The sequence below is a fragment of the Trachurus trachurus genome (assembly GCF_905171665.1).
Source record: "Trachurus trachurus genome assembly, chromosome: 11".
NCBI lineage: Eukaryota > Metazoa > Chordata > Actinopteri > Carangiformes > Carangidae > Trachurus > Trachurus trachurus.
Window position 1 is genome coordinate 5,369,715 of NC_139904.1, and position 22,457 is coordinate 5,392,171.

Genomic DNA, 22,457 nt, shown 5'->3' on the forward strand with positions numbered 1-22,457 from the left:
ATTCATGAAACGTGAGCAGCACGGATTTGCGTGTAAACCCTGAGCAGCGCAAATTTACGTGGATTTCCGCATTCATCAATCTTTTAGTAGTGCTGATTTTTTCGTAGCTACTCACAAAATCTACACCTGCTCCGGACTGTGTGTAGCGCTTGTGTAAATGTAGGAATGCAAATAAATACTGCTTGTTACTGTTGAAAATTACAATTTTAATCCGTATTACTCTCTCTCATGGTTAAAATACGCCGATGCCTTTGAAACACGTAATTTAAACATGACAAACAATTAGAAATATTTGGAGAGAGAGGCGTTTTAGGGATCGGACACGCACAAACACGTCAAGGCTCCATCTTATGATGATAATAATCTAATATAAAACCGGAAAAAACTTTTTCTGTGTTGCAACACGCTTGGTGGGCGGGCGCACACATTACCCTGCGCAGCAGCGCAGTCGGCACCGGTTTGGATGGAGCTGTGACAGACGGCTGGTGCTTCTGTAACAATATAACCTGCCTATATAACTTCATGTGTTGATACAACCATGTTCCTCTACAGCTGAGGCTGTGAAGAGCCTCCTCCTCCCGTCGCTGCTGTAGCTCTGTAGTTGTGTTTTTTTTTTTTTTTTTTTTTTATGTTTCATATCGAACTATTCTGGCTTTACTTCTTAAAAACGGTTCTTTAACAAACCAAGGACACTTATTTCACTACATCTGTTTCTTCCCTCCAGCCTTTGACCTGTCCCAGTCACACCACTACTAACAGAAGAGAATTAAATATTTTTTCTGGACTCCACTTCACCCAAAATGACTTTGATCCGTGATCTCTCTTTTATCTCTCTCTCTCTCCCTCTTTCCTCGTTTGCGTCATGGCCACAGGTGTAGGTGAGCAGGATGCACCTACCTCCTAATATGGTGGTCAGGATCTCCTTATATGGCTATTCATGTATGGAGATCTATGCTAATTGCTGATCACCGGGGGCGTGTTGTTAGTTTACGATGGGTTGGCATTCATCATCTTACACACGTGTTTACGACCAAATCTGAGTTTCCCGCACCGTTCATGAATCCGGAGTAGAGTTTTAGTAGAGTGAGCTTTTATGTGCAAATCTACACACAGATTTACTCACGTTTCATGAATGAGACCCAATGTCTTTAAAAGCTGCCACATGGTCAGAAACTGTTTGCTTCCCATCTGCACCTGCAGCTCGTTTCCTGTCCTACTGCCCCATCTAGTGGTCAAACATAAAAACTACATTATATCTACATTTTACAGTAACATTATAACTACATTTATTTTCTCAGTGTTATGAAACATATTGAATATTGCTGAAAATATCACAATTTTAGACACTGTCACTCTTTCATCCTTCATCATCCAATCACAGTGCAACAACATCTTTTACATTAATAATGTTCATAACATAGTGTCACAGTTCTTTAGATGAGTTTCAAAATGGCAGAATCTCCTGATCACTGTCCAGAGTGCTGATCCTGGAGCTGCTTCAGCTACATGATGTCGGTGCAGCATCCTCTTCTCCTCCTCACCGTCCTTCAGTCAAAGACAAACAGGAAATAAAGGGTGAAGATGAAACCCTTACTTATTATATACACTGAGAGTAACAACAGCAGGTAGAATACTTACTGTTAACAAGCTGAAACCCTGAAATACAAATAAGAGATATGATGTCAAAGAAAGTAAGTGACTTTCACAGAGAACAGCCCATAATATGAAGGACAGGACTGTCACAGGTTCATCCTGACTTCATCACTGGAGGATAACAACATTGTTGCTGACCTTGTATCTTCTTTCTCCACATCAGTCCACAGATGCAGAGAATCAGCAGCAACACAACAACAACAGCTCCACTGACAGGACCGACAGGAAACTCTGAGGGAGGAACTGGAGCCAGAACAATAATATTTACACTTTATATCAACATTGTTGCAGCTTAACAAAACCAAGCGTTCATTGTTGTGTCTCAATTTGAATACTTCCATACTCACACTAACTATTTGGAGTAAGTAAGTGCGTTCACATTGACTAGTATGGCAAAATGCAGTGTGATGTAAGTACCCGGATTCTGCACTCATAACGGTCAAAAAGTTGAGTGTGGAAAGATGGACACTCACCACCCTCAATGATCGCCGTCTTGGCTTCATAGCAGAACATAACATAGGCCTATGTAAATCAACATACTAGCAGGCCAATGTTTTCCGCCAGTAAGAGGAGTCGGCTGACGCGGCGGCGGTGGCATAATCTCCAACTCATATTAAACAGTTGTCCCACACAAGCAAAAACAAAAAGTCTATGAGTAAGGCCTTAATTATTGGCAATTTAAATAACAAACCAAACAAGCCGGTAGATGTGTTCAAGGGCGACTGTAGCAGTCCAAAAAAAGAAGGAGACGTTGGCAACTGTTGCAATCGTTTGTTCCAGTAAGTGCACAACGACAGCTTCAGTTTTCAGTTTCTCTGTTGCTCATTTCCTGTTGCCTAAGTGCTATCTAAAGATACTTGTCTTTGGCTTAAAGAAACTAAGGAACCTGGGGGAAAAGAGGCTCAGGAGACAAGAAGACCAGCTGATGTCTCTCTTACCCATGTTGGTCCTGATCTGAGCTTTGTCCAGTTTGGTGACGATGTCGTCCTTCACTCCAGAGAGCTGAAACACACAGTCGTACCTCCTCCAGTCTTCAGCTTTGACTGATGAGACGTCCAGGTCAACACTCATCTGGAAGGATCCGTCATGGTTGGGGAGGATCTCTCCTTGGTCCACGTCCTCATGAAGCTCCTCTCCATCTTTGGTCCAGAACATCAGGGCTCTGTGAGGGTAGAAACCTGTAGCGTGGCAGCTGACTGGAGAGGAGGGAGTCTTCTGGAGGAGAGACACTGAGGGACCGACTGGAGAGTTATGATACAGTGGTGATTCAGTCTGATTGGTCGATATCAATATTGTTGTGATCATCAAACTACATCAGGTCATGTGACTCTACCTGTTCTCAGCAGAAAGTCCTTCCCATAGTTCAAGTACGTCTTCAGCCACTCAGGACAAATCTGAGTGTAGAAGTACTCGTTGCGTTTCATTCTTACTTTCTCAGCATCCCATCTCAGTTTGATGACGACAGCCTGTGGTTTGGCAGCGATCCATGTCTGTGTCTTCATGTCAAATGATATGAAGTCTTCTCCATCATAACCATACTGATGAAAACCAGTAACTTCTCCAGTCTCATCGTCCCATTCACATCCACTCAACCTCTGTAAGACGTGGACACCTGAGACAGAGACAGTTAAAGGACAGATGACGTTACCTCTTGTCAGATGATCAGTTTTAGACCTTTCTCATTCTCACAGTCCTCTGCTGCTCAGGATTCAAAAGCAGATAATTAGTCATTTTTATAGGCTATATCTGTTGGAGCCATGAATGATTTATATTTTGGTTGGTTATGGTCTATATATTGTTATTTGTATTTGTCACAATTGTATATGTTGTGACCATTTATGAATGTCATTATTATTGAACAGTCACAGTGATGACAGTAGAAAGTTGGGTCATATTAATGTAGATGGTGAGTGGATGACTTAAAGAATAGTAACTAAACCCCTAAACCACTTTTTTCTGCTGAAAACAAATATTATTATTACAGGGGCAGTCACTTTTTGGCAAGGCTTTGCCAGAAAGTGACTGCCTAGTAACTCAGGAGTGCAAAGGGTGACATTGGTACCCTCTACTATCACTCCAGAAAATGTTGTTGCTGTTAAACAGAGACTGTACCTACCTCCACTGTTGTTGAAACGTTGCTTGACCTGGTGAATCGTGAATCTGAAATGAGGCAGAATCTCGAGACAGTCTCTATTGTAGCGCTGCAGGTGCTCAGGGTGCTCATCCAGTGCTCTTTTTGCCCAGGCCTGTTTTGGTTCCACTGTGTTTGAGTTGTCGTCACAGTGGCCAAACTCAATGTCATTAATCAACGCGACAGCCACAGCCTCAGGAAAGTTTGTGAGTCCAGAAGATACAGTGCAGAAAAATGTCAGGGTGTGTTTCACTGTAGAACAGACAAGGTTTTTATTTGCACCTTTAATATTCCCTTAACTGGTGTGCACATTAATAAACTTTGTTTTGTCTTGACCTGTTTAAATGTTGTTAAGGTCTGGGGTTACATATAATTTATATAATTTATTTTTGGACAATGAGTTTATTTTAAGGAATAATATGATGGTGTGTGGCCTGTGTTCACCATACATGGCTTGTCAGATTAGTTTGTTAACGAGCTAAATAACCAATAAATGAATTACTGTAACACTGCACTGCACAGTGAGACAGTGGTCAGCCCCTTGGTTCCTTGGCCTGGAGCCTTTCTGGGTGGAGTTTGCATGTTTATTCAGTTCATCTGAGGGCTGGCACATGTGAACGTCTAGCTTGTGTTTAAAAAAGATAACAGATTATGGATCTTATTACATCCTTACCAACAAACAATATACATTATGTATATGATGATGTTACCTGCGGGTGCTACGTGGCAGAAGAGCAGCAGTATCAGGAGCTTCTCCATGTTGCTCTGACAGACTGAGCTCGCCTGAAGTACCGACAAGAACCAGTTGGTTTTCCTTGTTTATATCACAGATGATTCCCGGGGCCTGTTGTTCGAAAGTAGAATAAAGAAATCCAGGAAAGGCCGGTTAGACAGTCTCATGGTTGTTTGCACTCCGAAACTGGCTGAGGAGGGGCGGCTTTGTCACTTCCAGTCAGTGCGCGGCCACAGTTTTCTTCAGTCGACCACAGAGATTGACCACAGATTCACCGATAAGGTCTGGCGTACTTTCCTCCAATGAACAGCGGATCTTAATCCTGACGTAAAGTGACACACCCCTTTTTTTAAAAAGAAAAAGAAAAAAGGAAACACCACCGCTGAGCAGAGAGAACTGCTGACTGATTGAATGTGAAAGTAATCCAAAACTATAATCCGTCATAACTAAACTCCTTTCACAAACAAGTGTGCACTTTCCCTTAATGATGAGCAGTGGAAGTTGATTCATTGCACAAATTTCTTATAATCTAAAGTAAAGTTCATACAGCACAAATACTACAAGCGGCCAAAAGTGCAACTGGTGAAAATTAATTAAATATAAGAACATTATGCAGTCTGGTGCTTCAATAAATTGCTGATAACAATGTTCAAATGAGGTGTATAAATTATTTGGAAGGTGTCTGCTCACACATTTAACTTTATTCTTATTTTCTGAGGCCTATATATTTTGTAAAAGAATAAAAATAAATCTGTAGCTCTTTTTGCTCTATTGCTTTTTATGAGAAGCCAGTGGTCATAGAAAATATCATATGGACACAGATGCTGAACACCCTGACAGCCTGCCTGCTAATTGTGAGGATTGCCTGACATCTGCAGTGTCCACAATACTGTGCTAATATGTGTTTTACAGAATTCACAAACCGTCAGACATCTGTATGCCCTGAATCTGAAGAAGCAGGCAGCGCTGGCAGATGCAAAGATTCAGTGTGAGAAGAGAAAGTTGCAGGATATGGAGCTTGATAGAGAATTACAAAAAAAAAAAAAACCTTCAGAAAACTGGAACTGGAAATCAAGAAGCACATGAATAGGCCTAATTATGAAAAAATAATGTTTCATGTTTTTTGATTATTGTGAATGTACAGTATTTAGTTTGTTTAAAAATCAGGCCAATGTGTACATAAGAACATGGAATAATTGTATGAAACACAATTATTTCTGATCAGAGTGTCTGCTGACTTCACAAATAAGACAACAGAATCAACTAAGCCTGGCTGCTGAGAATAAATCACCATAGTAACTTGACCAGGATAAATTTAACTTGTTTTTGAACAACCGACTAAATTCAGCCAGAATAACCAACATATCCCGGCTTAATCCTATAGGTTTCGAACAACAGGCTACTGGTTTTGATAAATAAGTCAGTGTATATTTTAGACGCGCTCACCTGTGAGTGATTCACTGCAGGTGATCAAGGATGGAACATCCCACTTTGTGCAAAGTTCAAGTCACTCTCTGTCTCAGCTTGTTTCGGTGAATATGATCCGTCCTCGCCTCAAAAATGATCAACTTTGCACTCATCAAATGCTGATGATAATGAAGTTTGCAGCAGTAGAATAGTTTTCCTGACACAAGTGATGATAATATCTGTAGCTACAGTTGCGCAGAAGAACTCGTTCAATAATCAAAACATTTTGTTTTTGTGTAGCCTACTTGACTGGATTGGCCTGTAGGTCGTGTTGCTTCTAATTACTGCTGGGTCCTGGACAGGCCAGTGGGTTCAAACTGTGACTGTTTCCTCAAAAAGAACTGACTGACTTTCTGTTTTTAATCCACATCAACAGGGTCAATGTCAACAATGTTGAGTATGAGGCTCAAGTTTGATTTCACTTTTCTTCTTTGTGATCGTTATCAACTCACTCCTTCACTCAGTTCATTAAAACACAAGTCACAACGTCTGTGGTTCTCTTCCTCCATAACTACAGATTTAATGCAACAAAATGGAAAGTTAAGAACAGATAACATCTTATTAAAAAACACACAAAAAAATACAACTTTTTTTCATTATAAAAGTCTTCACAGCCACACTGAATAAATTACAGCTGAAGATCAAAACATGGTGAGAAAGTGGTGCTGCCATCTAGTGGTGATGTACTGAAGCACACCCTTAAATCTAATTGGTCTAAAATGCCTTTTGTTTTTATTAAACACACAAATTACATCAATTGACAAGAAAAAGAAACACACTATGTACAGGACAAGAGGAGTTAGAAAGTTTTTCTTTCCTGGCTAAGTACAGTGCTCATATGCTAATATTTATATTTAGCAATATTAGCATATTTATCCATATTAATTCAATGTGTTGCATGATAATTAGCAATTGTGGCTGCAGCATTTGTTTTGTGTTTGTTTATGAACTAAAGTTTCTCTCATTAAAGTTTGGACCTGGCGATGGTCCAAGATGAAAAAATGTAATACAGAAATTAGTCCTTATGTGTATCAAATTTTCAAAACGCCAACATCTGTGGGTCACTGAAAAGAGTTGATTCTCACTTCCGTTTTCTCGCACAGAGGATCATTCCGGTAACACACCCGGCCAGCAGGAGAACTATCCCAACGGCTCTCAGGATACCGATGTAGAGAACTGAAAGATCAACTGAAACAACAGAATAATTATTCAGACTGGTTGAAGATGAAGTGCTGAAAATATTCTACATGAAGTGAACATTCAATTGGACAATGGACTGTGTCAGCTGCAGCCAGCGTCTTTTAAAAGGGCCTGAAATGCATTTTCTGCCCACTGGTCTATCCAGGCCCCAGCAGCTCAGTCCATGCTAATGGATTAAATTTAGATTGAGACTGTTGAAGCTTTGTTGTTTTCCTGTCTGTACGTGGTGAAACTGTCTGTGCTACATTTGTTACCCACTGTACAGACAAACACATATCAAACAACCAGTGTGTTCACCACAGTTTACAGAACACCACACCACCAGTAAACACATCACTCAGAGTCATGTTGGTAGGTTGATCGGGGAAACTCGATCATATTGTTACATGTCACTTCATTGAGTTGATTTAACATTACAGCCCATTATCGATGCTTGCAGTGAACACACACTGCTGTAGTGTTGCTGGTGGTGATGGTTTACCTCAGTGATAGAAGAGGCAATGAATCAATGTCAAAAATATAAAACACCCACAAATCAGCACAACAAAAAATCACATGCAGAAAATCTGATGAAATGAATCAATAAAACAACCAATGTGTCTGATTCCAGGTTTACCTGAGTTGGTCCTGATCTGAGCTTTGTTCAGTTTGGTGACGATGTCGTCCTTCACTCCATCGAGCTGAAACACACACTCACAGTTCCCCCAGTCTTCAGCTTTGACAGATGAGAGGTAAATGCTCTTCTGGAAGGATCCATCGTGGTTGGGGAGGATCTCTCCTTGGTCCACGTCCTCATGAAGCTCCTCTCCATTTTTCCTCCAGAACATCACAGCTTTGTTTGGGTAGAAACCTGTAGCGTGGCAGCTGACTGGAGAGGAGGGAGTCTTCTGGAGGAGAGACACTGAGGGAGGAACTTAAGACGGAGAAATGTGTTTTACTCCATATTCACTGTGATGTTAAATGACTTGTTTAAATCTACATCAGGTCATGTGACTCTACCTGTTCTCATCAGAGAGCTCCTTCCATAGTTCACATAGTTCTTCAGCCTCTCAAGACACTGCTGGGTGAGGAAGTTCTGCAATTGAATTGATGAAGCTCTGTCCTCGTCCCATCTCTGGTTAATGACAACACTCTGCCATTTGGGAGCGATCCATGTCTGTGTCTTTAAATTAAATGCTAAGAAGTCTTCTCCATCGTAACCATACTGGTTATAGGCAGAAACCTCTTGAGTCTCATTATCCCATTCACATCCAAACATCCTCTGGTAAATGTGGACGCCTGAGACAGAGACAGAGACAGAAACTACTGTCAACTACAAACTGAAACTGTTTTCTGTGAAATAACATTTAGTCAGTTTAGTTTAACAATAATTAGAAATTAGAGGGTGCGGCAGCTATAAGCTTTGCTTCAGCCGCAACCCTTTTCGACCAGCTGTATAGTATTTGTTACTACCTTGAATTTGTTGAAATTTTGATGCTGTGATCGAAATAAACACTCATTCATTCATTCCTTCATTCATTCATTCATTCCTTCATTCCTTCATTCATTCATTCATTCATTCATTCATTCATTCATTCATTCATTCATTCATTCATTCATTCATTCAATAACATTTAGTCAAACAGTATTTCAATTCAATTACTTGCTCTGCAGTATAGGTTAGAAACATTCACTTTTATACAACATAAAACAGAAACAAAAACTATTTATTTGAACAAATACTAGAATGATATGACAAATCACAAATTGACAAACACAATGTTCATATGTGCGATCTCTAAATGTGTTTGCACAACACACTAGAATTACAATATTTTAGTAGTGAGACATGAATTTACCTTCAGTGTGGTTGAAGAGCTGCATCCACTCCTTCATGTTGGAGTTGAAGGAGCTTTGACCAACACGACACTCCTCAGTGAGTGTGTCCATGTGTGTTGGATCCTGTTCCATCCAGTCCTGTTTGGGTTCAACTCCTCTGCTGTTACTGTCACAGTAAATCACCTCAACATCATCAACTGTCGTCACGGCAACAAACTCCGGCCAGGTTTGGATTCCAGAAACTCCAGTGAAGAAAAACTTCAGGGAGTGGATCACTGCAGCACATTTTCACAAATAAATAATAAATACATAAACATAAATAATAAAATAAGATGAATTTTTGAACAAATTATTATCATTCATCCATTTTCTTGTGCACCCTACCTCAGATTAAATAAACAATGGCCCATGTTACAGAAATTAAAGCACAAGCTGCTCTAAAGCAGAGTCACGTGATTAAACAGATACAATAAAATGATAAATATACTTGCAACTGCATGTGATAAAGGTTCATTTGTAGAAGTAGTTACTATAACATCAATAATCTGGTTATATTTTGAGAATGCACCTTTTTCCCAGTAATTCCTAAATGTTACACTCATCACTTTTCTTCTTATTACTTCAATTTTCCCCCTCACTTGCTCACATTGCTGCTGCTGCTCGGCTTTTATTTGTCTTTAGTCTTTAAAGCAGAAGTAAGTGATATATTTGTGTTAATATAAGTCTTAAATAGTTATATCTTCCGACAGCAATCACTTACATAGAGTGTTTGGACTGAAACACGGGTCTGTCAGTCCCTCTGCTCTGCTCTGAGCCGAGGAGAAAACATTTATCGTATCCTACAGTTTTTATCCAATGAGGAGAGAGAACGGCATGCAGGGCTGTGTGTGCAGCCAAGGGACGCCGTGAATGTGGCGACGTAGGGACGAGAACTGTTATGGTGCGTTCAAGGAAACTCGTATTTTTCCGACCGTGAAGTGGTACCAGTTCAATCTGGTACGAGTTCACCGGTCGGAAGTTACGAGTGGCCGTTATAGTGACTTTCACCGGTAAAACAGGTCGGAAAAACACGAGTGGGTTGCCTGGAACGCTACAAAGTCGTAAGTTGTGACTTGAAGCTGTAATTTACGGTTTCAAAAGCCTGCCTGGAACACAGCATTAGCGAAAACGACCGGACCACTTACTTCTGCTTTAAGTCTTTAAGTCTTTAAAGCTATAGTGCGTAACTTCTATCGCCCCCGAGAGGATTTCTGGGTTACTACAACGATACGGCCGGCACCTCATGGCATATGGCCCGGTGTAACCCGCCCCTCCCTTCCCCACCGCTACCGTTTGTCTCTTTCTTCGCAAACAGACCTTCTGCCGAACAGGAACAGGAAGAGATTTGACAGAAGACAGTGTTGTTAACCACAGTTAACAGGAAATCACACCAGCAGTAAACACATCAGTCAGAGTCATGTTGGTTGGTTGATCAGGGAAACTACAGCATTCACATGTCACTTCACTGAGTGGATTTAACATTACAGCCCATTATAAAGCATCATATCAACACACACTGCTGCAGTGTTGCTAATGGTTTACCTCACTGATATTAGAGTCAATGAATGAATGTCGAAAATATAAAACACTCACCAGTGGTGTGCACAGACTTTTTGAAGGGCAGGGGCGAAAAGGAAAAAAAAGGGCACATAATAGCGTGTCCTCGCCACTGAAGAGGGCACTTTAGCACGCGTCTTGGCTTCCCTGAGGGCACTTTAACACGTGTTTTAGCTCCCAAGAGGCCACTTTAGCACATGTTTTGGCTCCTAGATGTGGCTCCTAGAGGGCACTTTCAGGGCTGCCAAGTTTCAGAAAATGACAAGAGTGAGACTGTAGCGACTGTAGCAAAAAATTTTAACATCGATTTGGCCTTGGTGTTTTGGCCCCCAAGAGGTCACTTTAGCACACGTTTTGATGGTGTCGAAGGCTGCTGTGAGGTCGAGGAGGATGAGGATGGTGAGGTGTCCGGAGTCTGAGGAGAGGAGGAGGTCTTTGGTGACTTTCAGGAGGGCTGTCTCGGTGCTGTGTTTTGTACGGAAACCAGATTGGAATGATTCAAACAGGTTATTGCAGCAGAGGTGGGTTGTGAGTTGTGAGGCGACAGCACGTTCCAGGATTTTTGACAGGAAGGGGAGATTGGAAAATGACAAGAGCAAGAGCGACCTTTTTTAACATCGATTTGGCCTGTTTTAATATCGATACCATAAGACTAAAAAAACGCAGATTTGGCCTGTTTTAACACGTGTTTTGGCCCCCAAGAGGTCACTTTAGCACACGTTTTGGCTCCTAGAGAGCACTTTAGCATGCATTTTGGCTTCCAAGGGGGCACTTTAACATGTGTTTTAGCTCCCAAGAGGCCACTTTAGCACACGTTTTGGCTCCTAGATGTGGCTCCTAGAGGGCACTTTCAGGGCTGCCAAGTTTCAGAAAATGACAAGAGTGAGACTGTAGCGACATGGTGCGTTTGGGTGGCGACCATAGGTCGGCGGCGAAAATTTTTTGGCCTTTTTTAACATCGATTTGGCCTGTTTTAAAGCAGAAGTGAGTGGTCCGTTGTTTTCGCTAATGCTGCGTTCCAGGCAGGCTTTTGAAATCGTAAATTACAGCTTCAAGTCACAACTTACGACTTTGTAGCGTTTCAGGCAACCCACTCGTGTTTTTCCGACCTGTTTTACTGGTGAAAGTCACTATAATGGCCACTCGTAACTTCCGACCGGTGAACTCGTACCAGATCGAACTGGTACGACTTCACGGTCGGAAAAATATGAGTTTCATGAACGCACCGTAACAGTCCTCGTCGCTACGTCGCCACATTCACGGCGTGCCTTGGCTGCACACACAGCCCTGCATGCCGTTCTCTCTCCTCATTGGATAAAAACTGTAGGATACGATAAATGTTTTCTCCTCGGCTCAGAGCAGAGCAGAGGGACTGAGAGACCCGTGTTTCGGTCCAAACACTCTATGTAAGTGATTGCTGTCGGAAGATATAACTATTTAAGACTTATATTAACACAAATATATCACTCACTTCTGCTTTAATATCGATACCTTAAGACTAAAAAAACGTCGATGTGGCCTGTTTTAACACGTGTTTTGGCTCCCAAGAGGGCACTTCAACATGTGTTTTGGCTTCCAAGAGGGCACTTTAACATGTGTTTTGGCTCCTAGAGGGCACTTTAGTACACGTTTTGGCTACCATGAGGGCACTTTAGCACACGTTTTGGCTCCTAGAGGGCACTTAAGCACGCGTGCAGCTCCTAGAGGGCACTTAAGCACACGTTGTGGCTCCTAGAGGGCACTTTAGCACACGTTTTGGCTCCTAGAGGGCCCTTTAGCACACGTTTTGGCCCCCATGAGGGCACTTTAGCACACGTTTTGGCCCCCATGAGGGCACTTTAGCACACGTTTTGGCCCCCATGAGGGCACTTGAGCACACGTTTTGGCTCCTAGAGGGCACTTTAGCACACGTTTTGGCCCCCATGAGGGCACTTGAGCACACGTTTTAGCTCCTAGAGGGCACTTTAGCACACGTTTTGGCCCCCATGAGGACACTTTAGCACGTGTTTTGGCTTCCAAGAGGGCACTTTAACGCGCGTTTTGGCTCCCAGGGGGCACTTTAGCACGCGTTTTTCAACAATTGGGCCACGAGGGGGGGGCGGTCGCCCCCCCTGCCCCCCCCCTGTGCACGCCACTGACACTCACAAATAAAAATGTATGTGCATGAAATCTGACAAAATAAACCAATAAAACAACCAATGTGTCTGATTCCAGCTTTACCTGAGTTGGGTGAATTGGTCCTGATGTGAGCTTTGTCCAGTTTGGTGACAATGTCGTCCTTCAGTCCAGAGAGCTGAAACACACAGTCGTACCTCCTCCAGTCTTCAGCTTTGACTGATGAGACGTCCAGGTCAACACTCATCTGGAAGGATCCATCATGGTTGGGGAGGATCTCTCCTTGGTCCACGTCCTCATGAAGCTCCTCTCCATCTTTGGTCCAGAACATCAGGGCTCTGTGAGGGTAGAAACCTGTAGCGTGGCAGCTGACTGGAGATAAGGGAGTGTTCTGGAGGAGAGACACTGAGGGAGGAACTTAAGACGGAGAAATGTGTTATACGTCATATTCACTGTGATGTTAAATTATTTGTTTTTTGTTTTTAAAAAAACAACCAGAAAGGAGTATAGGGACCAGAGCCACCACAAGTGGGGACTGTGAGGTACAATTTAGACGCACAACATTTTCTCAAAATGTGTTATCAGTCCAAGGATGTTTAGAATGGAACAAGTTACCCATCAATATTAGAGAGGTTCCGACTTTTAAGACCTTTAAAGCACAACTTACAGACTGGATATTAGACAAACAAACTTGTGAGCACCTCTAATCATGTTTAACCCGGGTTAAACATGATTGCAGTTGTATGGCTATGGCCAGTGCGTGTGCAATAGTCAAGCATATGTAATTATGTGCGAATGTTTATGACCGGTATGTGTGCAATAATGGAGGTATAGTTACTATGTGTGAATGTTTATGGCCGGTTCATGTGCAATAATCAGTCAGGGTGCAATCATGTAAGCATGCTCGGTCTGGTGAAAGTAAATCTAGCCCGAGCATGTGTAATTATGTTTTTTCAATTAATCATGTCAGTCACAACTACATAGATCCGGATGGAACTTAGCATTGCTGCTATAATCCGGCACATTTACATGTTTTTATATGTAGATTGATGTGCACTGTCCCACCCAAATAAACAAATAAAGTAAAGTAAGTAAGTAATATATATTTTTTATAATTCAACGAACCATGTATACACATCTGTATAGATATATATATTTTTAATTTTATTAAAAATGAATCATGTCAAGCTCAACTGTATAGATTCATATTTTTATATTTAAAATGAACCATGTCAAGCACAACTGTATAGACATATATTTTTATATTTCAATGAATCATGTTCATTCATGTCTAACCCTGTAACCATGTAAATGTACTTTTCCTGTTATCTAATGGTCCTCTGTCCTTTTGGACTTTTTATGTTAATTTGTTGTATTGTTTTGGGGACTACGGATGTAAATTAGCACATGTGCTAAATCCGGTGTATTTACTGTGGGTACTCTAGCACTCACTGTCCATTAATATGCATTTTCCCGACCAAATAAACAAATAAAGTAAAGTAAAGTAAAGTTTAAATCTACATCAGGTCATGTGACTCTACCTGTTCTCATCAGAGAGCTCCTTCCATAGTTCACATAGTTCTTCAGCCTCTCAGGACACTGCTGGGTGAGGAAGTTCTGCAATTGAATTGATGAAGCTCTGTCATTGTCCCACCTCTGTTTAATGATAACACCCTGTTGTTTGGAAGTGATCCGTGTCTCTGTCTTCAAATCAAATGCTAAGAAGTCTTCTCCATCGTAACCATAATGATTAAAGCCAAGAACTTCCCCAGTGTCATTGTTCCATTCACATCCAAACATCCTCTGGTAAACGTGGACATCTGAGACAGAGACAGAGACAGAGACAACTGTCAACTACGAACTGAAACTGTTTTAGGAAAAATAGCATATTGTTACTCAAATTTTGTTAACCAGTTCATGATTTCAATCACTCGTTCTACAGCGTAGAGGTTGGAAACATTCACTTTCATACGACATGAAACAGACAAACACTCACAAAAACTATTTATTTGAACAAATACTAGAATGAAATGACAAATCACCAATTGATGAACACAGTGTTCATGTACGTGATCAGACATGGATTTACCTTCAGTGTGGTTGAAGAGCTGCATCCACTCCCTCATGCTGGAGTTAAAGGAGCTTTGACCAACATGACACTCCTCAGTGAGTGTGTCCATGTGTGTTGGATCCTCTTCCAGTAGTTTTGTCATCCAGTCCTGTTTGAGTTCAGCTCCTCTTCTGTTACTGTCACAGTAAATCACCTCAACATCATCAACCATCGTCACAGCAACAAACTCCGGCCAGGTTTGGATTCCAGACGTTCCAGTGAAGAAAAACTTCAGGGAGTGAATCTCTGCAGCACATTTTCACCAATTAAATAAATAGATAAATAAATAAATATGCAGATTTTTTAATTAATGATTTCCATTCATCATAATGCATGACAGGAACACCATGAGTGTTTGCACAATTCACACCTGTGCAGCTTGGGTCTTAAAATTATGTTTAATTTCCAAACTGTGAGGAATAAAGAAGTCAGTGGTGTAGGTGGTAAAATCTTTTTGTTGAGATTAATTGTACTAAGGTGCTAAAAATATATACAAGATTGAGAAAAGAAACAAAGCCGACAACAACATGGTTCCTCCTCTGCAAACACCAATTGACTCACTGGTTGTTTTTTAAAGCAGCATTAATTGGTAAATTGTAAATTAAATGTTTGGTTGTGCATTTACTCTAATATCTTTTTTTCTCTTTTTTCTGAATTTCCTTCCTATAACATGGCCCATAGGCAAGTGCGTGTTAAGGGGTTTAATCGTGGTAACTGTGTCCTTAGAGACTTATTAAGTTTTGGTGTTTTTCTGTCTGTACGTGGTGAAACTGTGCTCGACTTGTTACCACGTTGTTGCTACAGAGGAACAGATCTTCCCACGTATCAAACAACCAATCTGTTAACCACAGTTCACAGGAAATCGCACCAGCAGTAAACACATCACTCAGAGTCATGTTGGTTGGTTGATCAGGGAAACTATAGCGTATTCACATGTCACTTCACTGAGTTGATTTAACATTAAAGCCCATTATAAAGAATGATATGAACACATGCTGCAGTGTTGCTGATGGTTTATGATCCATATTGAAGACAATCAAAATCAGCACAACAAAAAATCACCTGCAGAATATCTCATAAAATAAACCAGTAAAACAACCAATGTGTCTGATTGCAGGTTTACCTGAGTTGGTCCTGATGTGAGCTTTGTCCAGTTTGGTGACGATGTCGTCCTTCACTCCAGAGAGCTGAAACACACAGTCGTACCTCCTCCAGTCTTCAGCTTTGACTGATGAGACGTCCAGGTCAACACTCATCTGGAAGGATCCATCATGGTTGGGGAGGATCTCTCCTTGGTCCACGTCCTCATGAAGCTCCTCTCCATCTTTGGTCCAGAACATCACAGCTTTGTTTGGGTAGAAACCTGTAGCGTGGCAGCTGACTGGAGAGGAGGAGTTCTTCTGGAGGAGAGACACTGAGGGGGGGACTGGAGAAAGAAAAATGTGTTTTACTCCATATTCACTATGATGTTAAATGATTTGTTTAAATCTACATCAGGTCATGTGACTCTACCTGTTCTCATCAGAGAGCTCCTTCCATAGTTCACATAGTTCTTCAGCCTCTGAGGACACTGCTGGGTGAGGAAGTTCTTCAATTGAAATAATGAAGCTCTGTCATTGTCCCACCTCTGTTTAATGAATAAGGCCTGTGGTGTTGGAGCGATCCATGTCTCTGTCTTTAAATCAAATGCTATGAAGTCTTCTCCATCGTAACCATAGTGATTATAGCCAAGAACCTCTCCAGTCTCATCGTCCAATTCACATCCAAACATCCTCTGGTAAATGTGGATGCCTGAGACAGAGACAGAGACAACTGTCAACTACAAACTGAATGAACTGACAAAACACAAATTGACAATCACAATGATCATGTTTGAACTCTAGATTTCTTTGCATAAATATAGTGAGACATGAATTTACCTTCAGTGTGGTTGAAGAGCTGCATCCACTCCTTCATGCTGGAGTTGAAGGAACTTTGACCAACACGACACTCCTCAGTGAGTGTGTCCATGTGTGTTGGATCCTGTTCCAGTAGTTTTGTCATCCAGTCCTGTTTGGGTTCAGCTCTTCTGCTGTTACTGTCACAGTAAATCACCTCAACATCATCAACCGTCGTCACAGCAACAAACTCCAGCCAGGTTTGGATTCCAGAAACTCCAGTGAATAAAAACTTCAGGGAGTAGGTCACTGCAGCAAATTTTGACAAATAAATAATAAATACATAAAATTAACAAAATAAGATGAATTTTTGAACAAATTATCATTCATCCATTTTCTTGTGCACCCCACCTCAGATTACCAGAAACGATGCCCCATGTTACAGAAATTAAAGCACAAGCTGCTCTAAAGCAGAGTCACATGATTAAACAGATACAATAAAATGATAAATATTTGCAACCGCATGTGATAAAAGTTAATTTGTAGAAGTGGATACTATAAGATCAATAATCTGGTTTTATTTGGAGCATGCACCTTTTTCTTAAATGTTACACTTATCACTTTTCTCTTTATTATTTAAAATTTTCCTCCACACTTGCGCATTGTTGCTGCTGCTTGGTGGTCTGTACTGTACATCAGAGATGTCACAGATTCAGCAGCACAGCCTTGAGTTGTAGTTTTGATAAAAAGTCCAAAGAGGCATCAACCTCAGTGTAAAAGTTCCTGAGATGTTAAAACAAAAAAAGTTACAATAAAATGTGATCTTACCTGGAGATGCTGCGTGACAGCAGAGGAGCAACACAAATATCGTTTCCATCATGTTGTATGGGAGCTACTTGTTCAAACCTCACACTGACACAGCTGCTCACATGTCGACAGAGAAAGGAAACAGTGACAGCCGAGGGGAGGAGAGAGGTCTGAATGTGGCTGCACGAAAGGAACAACACCAGTGCCCACAAAATTCACACCTGTGCAGCTCACAGGGTCTTTAAAATATGTTTCAGCTCCAAAGTGTGAGAAATAAAGAAGTCAGTGGTGTAGGCGGGAAGATAGTAACATATTTTTGTTGTGATTTATTGTCTCACAAGGTGCTAAAGCCACCAACAGACAACAACAACAACAACATGGTTCCTCCTCTGCAGCCAAACTCCAACTGACTGAGCTGGATCAAGGCCGCCACTCATCTTAGTGCAGGTAACATAACATATCTAATTCTTAGATTGTGTTTTTCGGACTTTTGTATTACAGCACTTTTTAAATGAATGTTGCACTGTATTTTAACTTTTAACTTATATCTAGGTTGCTCCTTTGTTGTGTATATTGTCTAGACATTGCAGGATATATTTTTATCATATATTTTCCTCTTTGTATCCTATTTATTTTCTTTAACTAAGTTATTTTCCTCTGGAGCGGCCTGGCCGAATAATTTTCTTTGGGATGAATAAAGTTCTATCTATTTATCTATCTATCTATCTATCTATCTATCTATCTATCTATCTATCTATCTATCTATCTATCTATCTATCTATCTATCTATCTATCTATCTATCTATCTATCTATCTATCTATCTATCTATCTATCTATCTATCTATCTATCTATCTATCTATCTAAAACACAGTTCCTTACAGGTAAGTTTACATTCAACGTCTTTAAAAGCTGCCACACAGTCAGAAACTGTTTGCTTCCCATCTTGCGCCTGCAGCTCGTTTCCTGTCCTACTGCCCCATCTAGTGGTCAAACATAAAAACTACATTATATCTACATTACATTATATTTTTTTCTCAGTGTCACGAAACATATTGAATATTGCTGAAAATATCACAATTTTAGACACTGTCACTCTTTCATCCTTCATCATCCAATCACAGTGCAACAACATCTTTTACATTAATAATGGTCATAACATAGTGTCACAGTTCTTTCTCCTTAAAGACAGCAGAGGAGTTTCAAAATGGCAGAATCTCCTGATCACTGTCCAGAGAGCTGATCCTGGAGCTGCTTCAGGTAGCTACATGATGTCAGTGCAGCATCCTCTTCTCTTCCTCACCGTCCTTCAGTCAAAGACAAACAGGAAATAAAGGGTGAAGATGAAACCCTTACTTATTATATACACTGAGAGAAAAGACAGCAGGCAGAATACTTACTGTTAACAAGCTGAAACCCTGAAATACAAATAAGAGATATGATGTCAAATAAAGTAAGTGACTTTCACAGAGTACAGCCCATAATATGAAGGACAAGACTATTACAGGTTTATCCTAACTTCATCACTGGAGGATGTTGCTGACCTTGTATGTTCTCTCTGCACATCAGTCCACAGATGCAGAGAATCAGCAGCAGCAACACAACAACAGCAGCTCCACTGACAGGACCGACAGGAAACTCTGAGGGAGGAACTGGAGCCAGAACAATAATATTCACATTGTTGCAGCTTAACAAAACCAAGTTGTCTAAGTGATATCTGAAGAGACTTGTCTTAAAATTTGGCATAAAGAAACTAAGGAACCTATGGGAAAAAAGGCTCAGAAGAAAGGAAGATCGGCTGATGTCTCTCTTACCCATGTTGGTCCTGATGTGAGCTTTGTCCAGTTTGGTGACGATGTCGTCCTTCACTCCAGAGAGCTGAAACACACAGTCGTACCTCCTCCAGTCTTCAGCTTTGACTGATGAGACGTCCAGGTCAACACTCATCTGGAAGGATCCATCATGGTTGGGGAGGATCTCTCCTTGGTCCACGTCCTCATGAAGCTCCTCTCCATCTTTGGTCCAGAACATCAGGGCTCTGTGAGGGTAGAAACCTGTAGCGTGGCAGCTGACTGGAGAGGAGGGAGTCTTCTGGAGGAGACACACTGAGGGACGGACTGGAGGACAAACAGATGAGTTTATATTGAGGTATAATATTTGACGATGTGGTGGTAGACTGTGTTTATCCATTGGTCCAGGCAGACTCTTTTGGTCCCCCTACCAATGGAAGTGTTGTTAAAATGTCAATGTTTTATTTCGTTAAAGTCGTTTGTTGTTGTCTGCATTACGTCTTTTATAATACTATGTTGTTCTGACACTGTACCGTTTTTATGTTTTGGGACTCCGGATGTTGCTACAATCCGGCACATTTACAGGTTTTTATATGTCCATTAATGTGCATTGTCCCACCCAAATAAACCAATAAAGTTAAGTAAAGTAAAGATGGGTGTTTCTGGTTATTCTACCTGTTCTCTGAAGAAAACTCTGCCCATACTTCACATACTTCTTCAGCCAGTCCGGACACTTGTGGATGTAGTAGTTTTTATTGTGCTCTAATCTCGCTTTGTCAGCGTCCCAACTCAGTTTGGTGATAACAGACTGTGGTTTTGGAGCGACCCATGTCAGTGTGTGCAGGTCCAGTGCTATGAAGTCTTCTCCGTCATATCCATACTGATTAAAGCCAGTAACCTCTCCAGTCTCGTCGTCCCATTCACATCCATTCATCCTCTGTAAAATGTGGACACCTAAGAGCAACAAGAGTAAGAACATCAGATCAGATCTGGTGACCAGCTACAAGTTTTTATCATAGACTGATTTTATTAATCAATTTGCTTCTATCAAACAGCAGACCTAGCACCACCACCAAGCTATCTGATAGGAAATTCACATATTATTATGCACCATGGTTGGTCAATATATCTGAGTGACTGATCAGCATTAATAACTGAACACAAACATAGACTACTGTACCTTCAGTTTGGTTTAATCGCTGTTTCAAACTGTGGATGTTGGCTCTGAAGACTTGCTGATTTCCAAAACACTTCTGTGCGTACCAGTCCAGGTGCTGCGGGTCGTCCTTTATGATCTTTTTCATCCACTCCTGTTTTGGTTCTGCTGCCTTGGTGTTGCTGTCACAGTAACCCATCTGAACTTCATTAACCACTGCAGCACCAATGAACTCAGGAACGTTTGGTATTCCAGAGGTTGCAGTAAGGAGATACTTCAGGGAGTGTCTTACTGTTGGATATATTTTTTAAAAAAAAGGTTTGAATGGCTTTTTTTCAGGGAAAATGATAAATTGGTTGCCAAGATATTCAGAACAGATAATTATAGTAGCTACAAAATAATGTTATAGACCTTTTTTAAACTGTTATATTTGCAATCACAATCACGTGGCACATCTCCAATGTATTGTAGTATTAAAATGTATTATATAGGCTATATAAACATAGTCTATCTCATTTTTATAAAGGTCTAATGTGTGTACACAATAAGAGTAATAATGTCGATCATCTTAATTTATGTCATGTAAGGTGGTGACACTAAATCAACTTCATCGTAGTTTAAAAGTGAAAGTAAAACTGTAGTTCCCCAACAACAAATCTACAAATAACAACTCAAACATCCTTCACTGCACCACAGTAACAGAACATAACGGTTAAGTCTCGTCTATGGATTACAACATCCTCTTACCTGGAGTTGCAACATTGCTCAACAGGAGCAAAATAAATACTTCCTTCATTTTGTTTTCATAAGCACACCCTAACAATCAGGAGGTGGAGTCAAATGTGAGGCGTGTCCTCTCAGGTGTGACACAAGCAGCGCACGCATACACGCACGGATAGACACGCCTGTGCAAACCGGGCTGCAAACAGCTGCAGAAGTTGCAGACAAGTCATACGGACCTGCATCCTGCTCTCCTGCAATACTTTCTAATGAATCTCGCGATATTTCCGTTGAGCCTTGTGTAATGTGTATCCCTCTCCAGTCTCCTTTGCATCATCACAGATAAATGACCGGTGTCATTAATGAATGGGCAAAATGTATCATACGTTGTAAAACACATTTTTGTAACACTTAAAACAGTCTCATGGAAAAAAGGACATGTTTTTAGTTGGATCATAAAGTCTAAACGCCGGGAGCGCGGCATTTGGAATGAGACGAGTTCTCGCGAGATTTCAATGAGTTGAGTTGAGTAAATGCCACGTCTTATTCACACACACAAGATACCAGCAGCATCAGCCTCGTCCCACTATCAGCACTTTATCGCACACACACTGTGGGCAGGACACGGACTTATCCGACCGGCACCGAGACCGGAGAAACAATCGGTGAGAGTCCGCCGTTTGTTTTGTTTTTGTTTGTTTTGTTTACTGCGTTTCCCTCTTAGTGACGTTTCTCCTGCTGCAGCAACATGTTAGCAAGCCGGCGGCTAGCAGCTAGCTAGTTAGCAGGCTCCATTCACAACTAATGGAGACAGTAGTGGTGGTCGTTGTTGTTGTTATTTGATGACCCGGCGTCTTGTGTTTACTGTGGGATTAAAAGAGACACTTCTGTTTGCGACATGCAGAGATTATCCGCTTTACAAGTGGTTAGCAAACAAACAATCACAGGACAAAGCTAACTCAGACTGAGTCAGGATGCTAATCGAGTTAGCACAACAAAAAATCCGGAGTTATTGTTATAAAAGAGTGTGTGCACACATCAGCAGGGATCATCTGTTGTTGCACATATATTAAATACTTGATAACGTTACTGGGCTAAATGAGGACATAGCAGCCAGTGAGAAGTAGTAGCAGCAGCAGAAGTTAAACCCAGTGCTAACTCAGATGCTAACTGTGCTATACAGAGAGGAATAATAGGTAATATATATTTTAAAAAGTCCAGTGCAAATCAGTGCAGGTTGATGACCTGCAGCAACTGATCTGATCTGACGGAGGCTGTGTCACTG

General features: G+C 41.1%; 2 protein-coding genes across 2 annotated transcripts; both read right to left on the reverse strand.

Moving 5' to 3' along the window:
- Positions 1-1,285: 1,285 nt before the first annotated feature.
- LOC310993867 (uncharacterized protein) lies at positions 1,286-21,409 on the reverse strand. Its single transcript, XM_083982350.1, has 19 exons — positions 21,200-21,409; positions 20,477-20,743; positions 19,972-20,250; positions 19,321-19,623; positions 19,051-19,158; positions 18,914-18,924; positions 17,529-17,592; positions 16,743-17,009; positions 16,336-16,614; positions 15,947-16,249; positions 14,803-15,069; positions 14,255-14,533; positions 12,819-13,130; positions 9,023-9,277; positions 8,184-8,462; positions 2,592-2,894; positions 1,792-1,896; positions 1,639-1,656; positions 1,286-1,545 (listed from the first exon to the last, which is right to left on the reverse strand). The coding sequence occupies exons 1-19, from the start codon at positions 21,246-21,248 to the stop codon at positions 1,538-1,540; spliced, it is 3,756 nt and encodes a 1,251-aa protein (XP_083838476.1). The 5' UTR covers positions 21,249-21,409; the 3' UTR covers positions 1,286-1,537.
- On the reverse strand, positions 2,922-4,880 carry LOC310994103 (major histocompatibility complex class I-related gene protein-like). The gene is made up of 3 exons (XM_083982668.1): positions 4,495-4,880; positions 3,770-4,036; positions 2,922-3,265 (listed from the first exon to the last, which is right to left on the reverse strand). Exons 1-3 carry the CDS (start codon positions 4,541-4,543, stop codon positions 2,973-2,975), a joined length of 609 nt encoding a protein of 202 aa, XP_083838794.1. The 5' UTR covers positions 4,544-4,880; the 3' UTR covers positions 2,922-2,972.
- Positions 21,410-22,457: the final 1,048 nt, after the last annotated feature.

Coding starts and splice junctions, on each gene's coding strand:
- LOC310993867 (XM_083982350.1), bottom strand. CDS start 21,248: ATGAAGGAAGTATTTATTTTGCTCCTGTTGAGCAATGTTGCAACTCCA. Junction 20,251..20,476: donor GCGATTAAACCAAACTGAAG/GTACAGTAGTCT, acceptor TGTTGCTCTTAG/GTGTCCACATTTTACAGAGG. Junction 2,895..8,183: donor GAGCTCTCTGATGAGAACAG/GTAGAGTCACAT, acceptor ATAACTCTCCAG/TCGGTCCCTCAGTGTCTCTC.
- LOC310994103 (XM_083982668.1), bottom strand. CDS start 4,543: ATGGAGAAGCTCCTGATACTGCTGCTCTTCTGCCACGTAGCACCCGCA. Junction 4,037..4,494: donor CTGCCACGTAGCACCCGCAG/GTAACATCATCA, acceptor TCTGTTCTACAG/TGAAACACACCCTGACATTT. Junction 3,266..3,769: donor ACGTTTCAACAACAGTGGAG/GTAGGTACAGTC, acceptor TCTCTGTCTCAG/GTGTCCACGTCTTACAGAGG.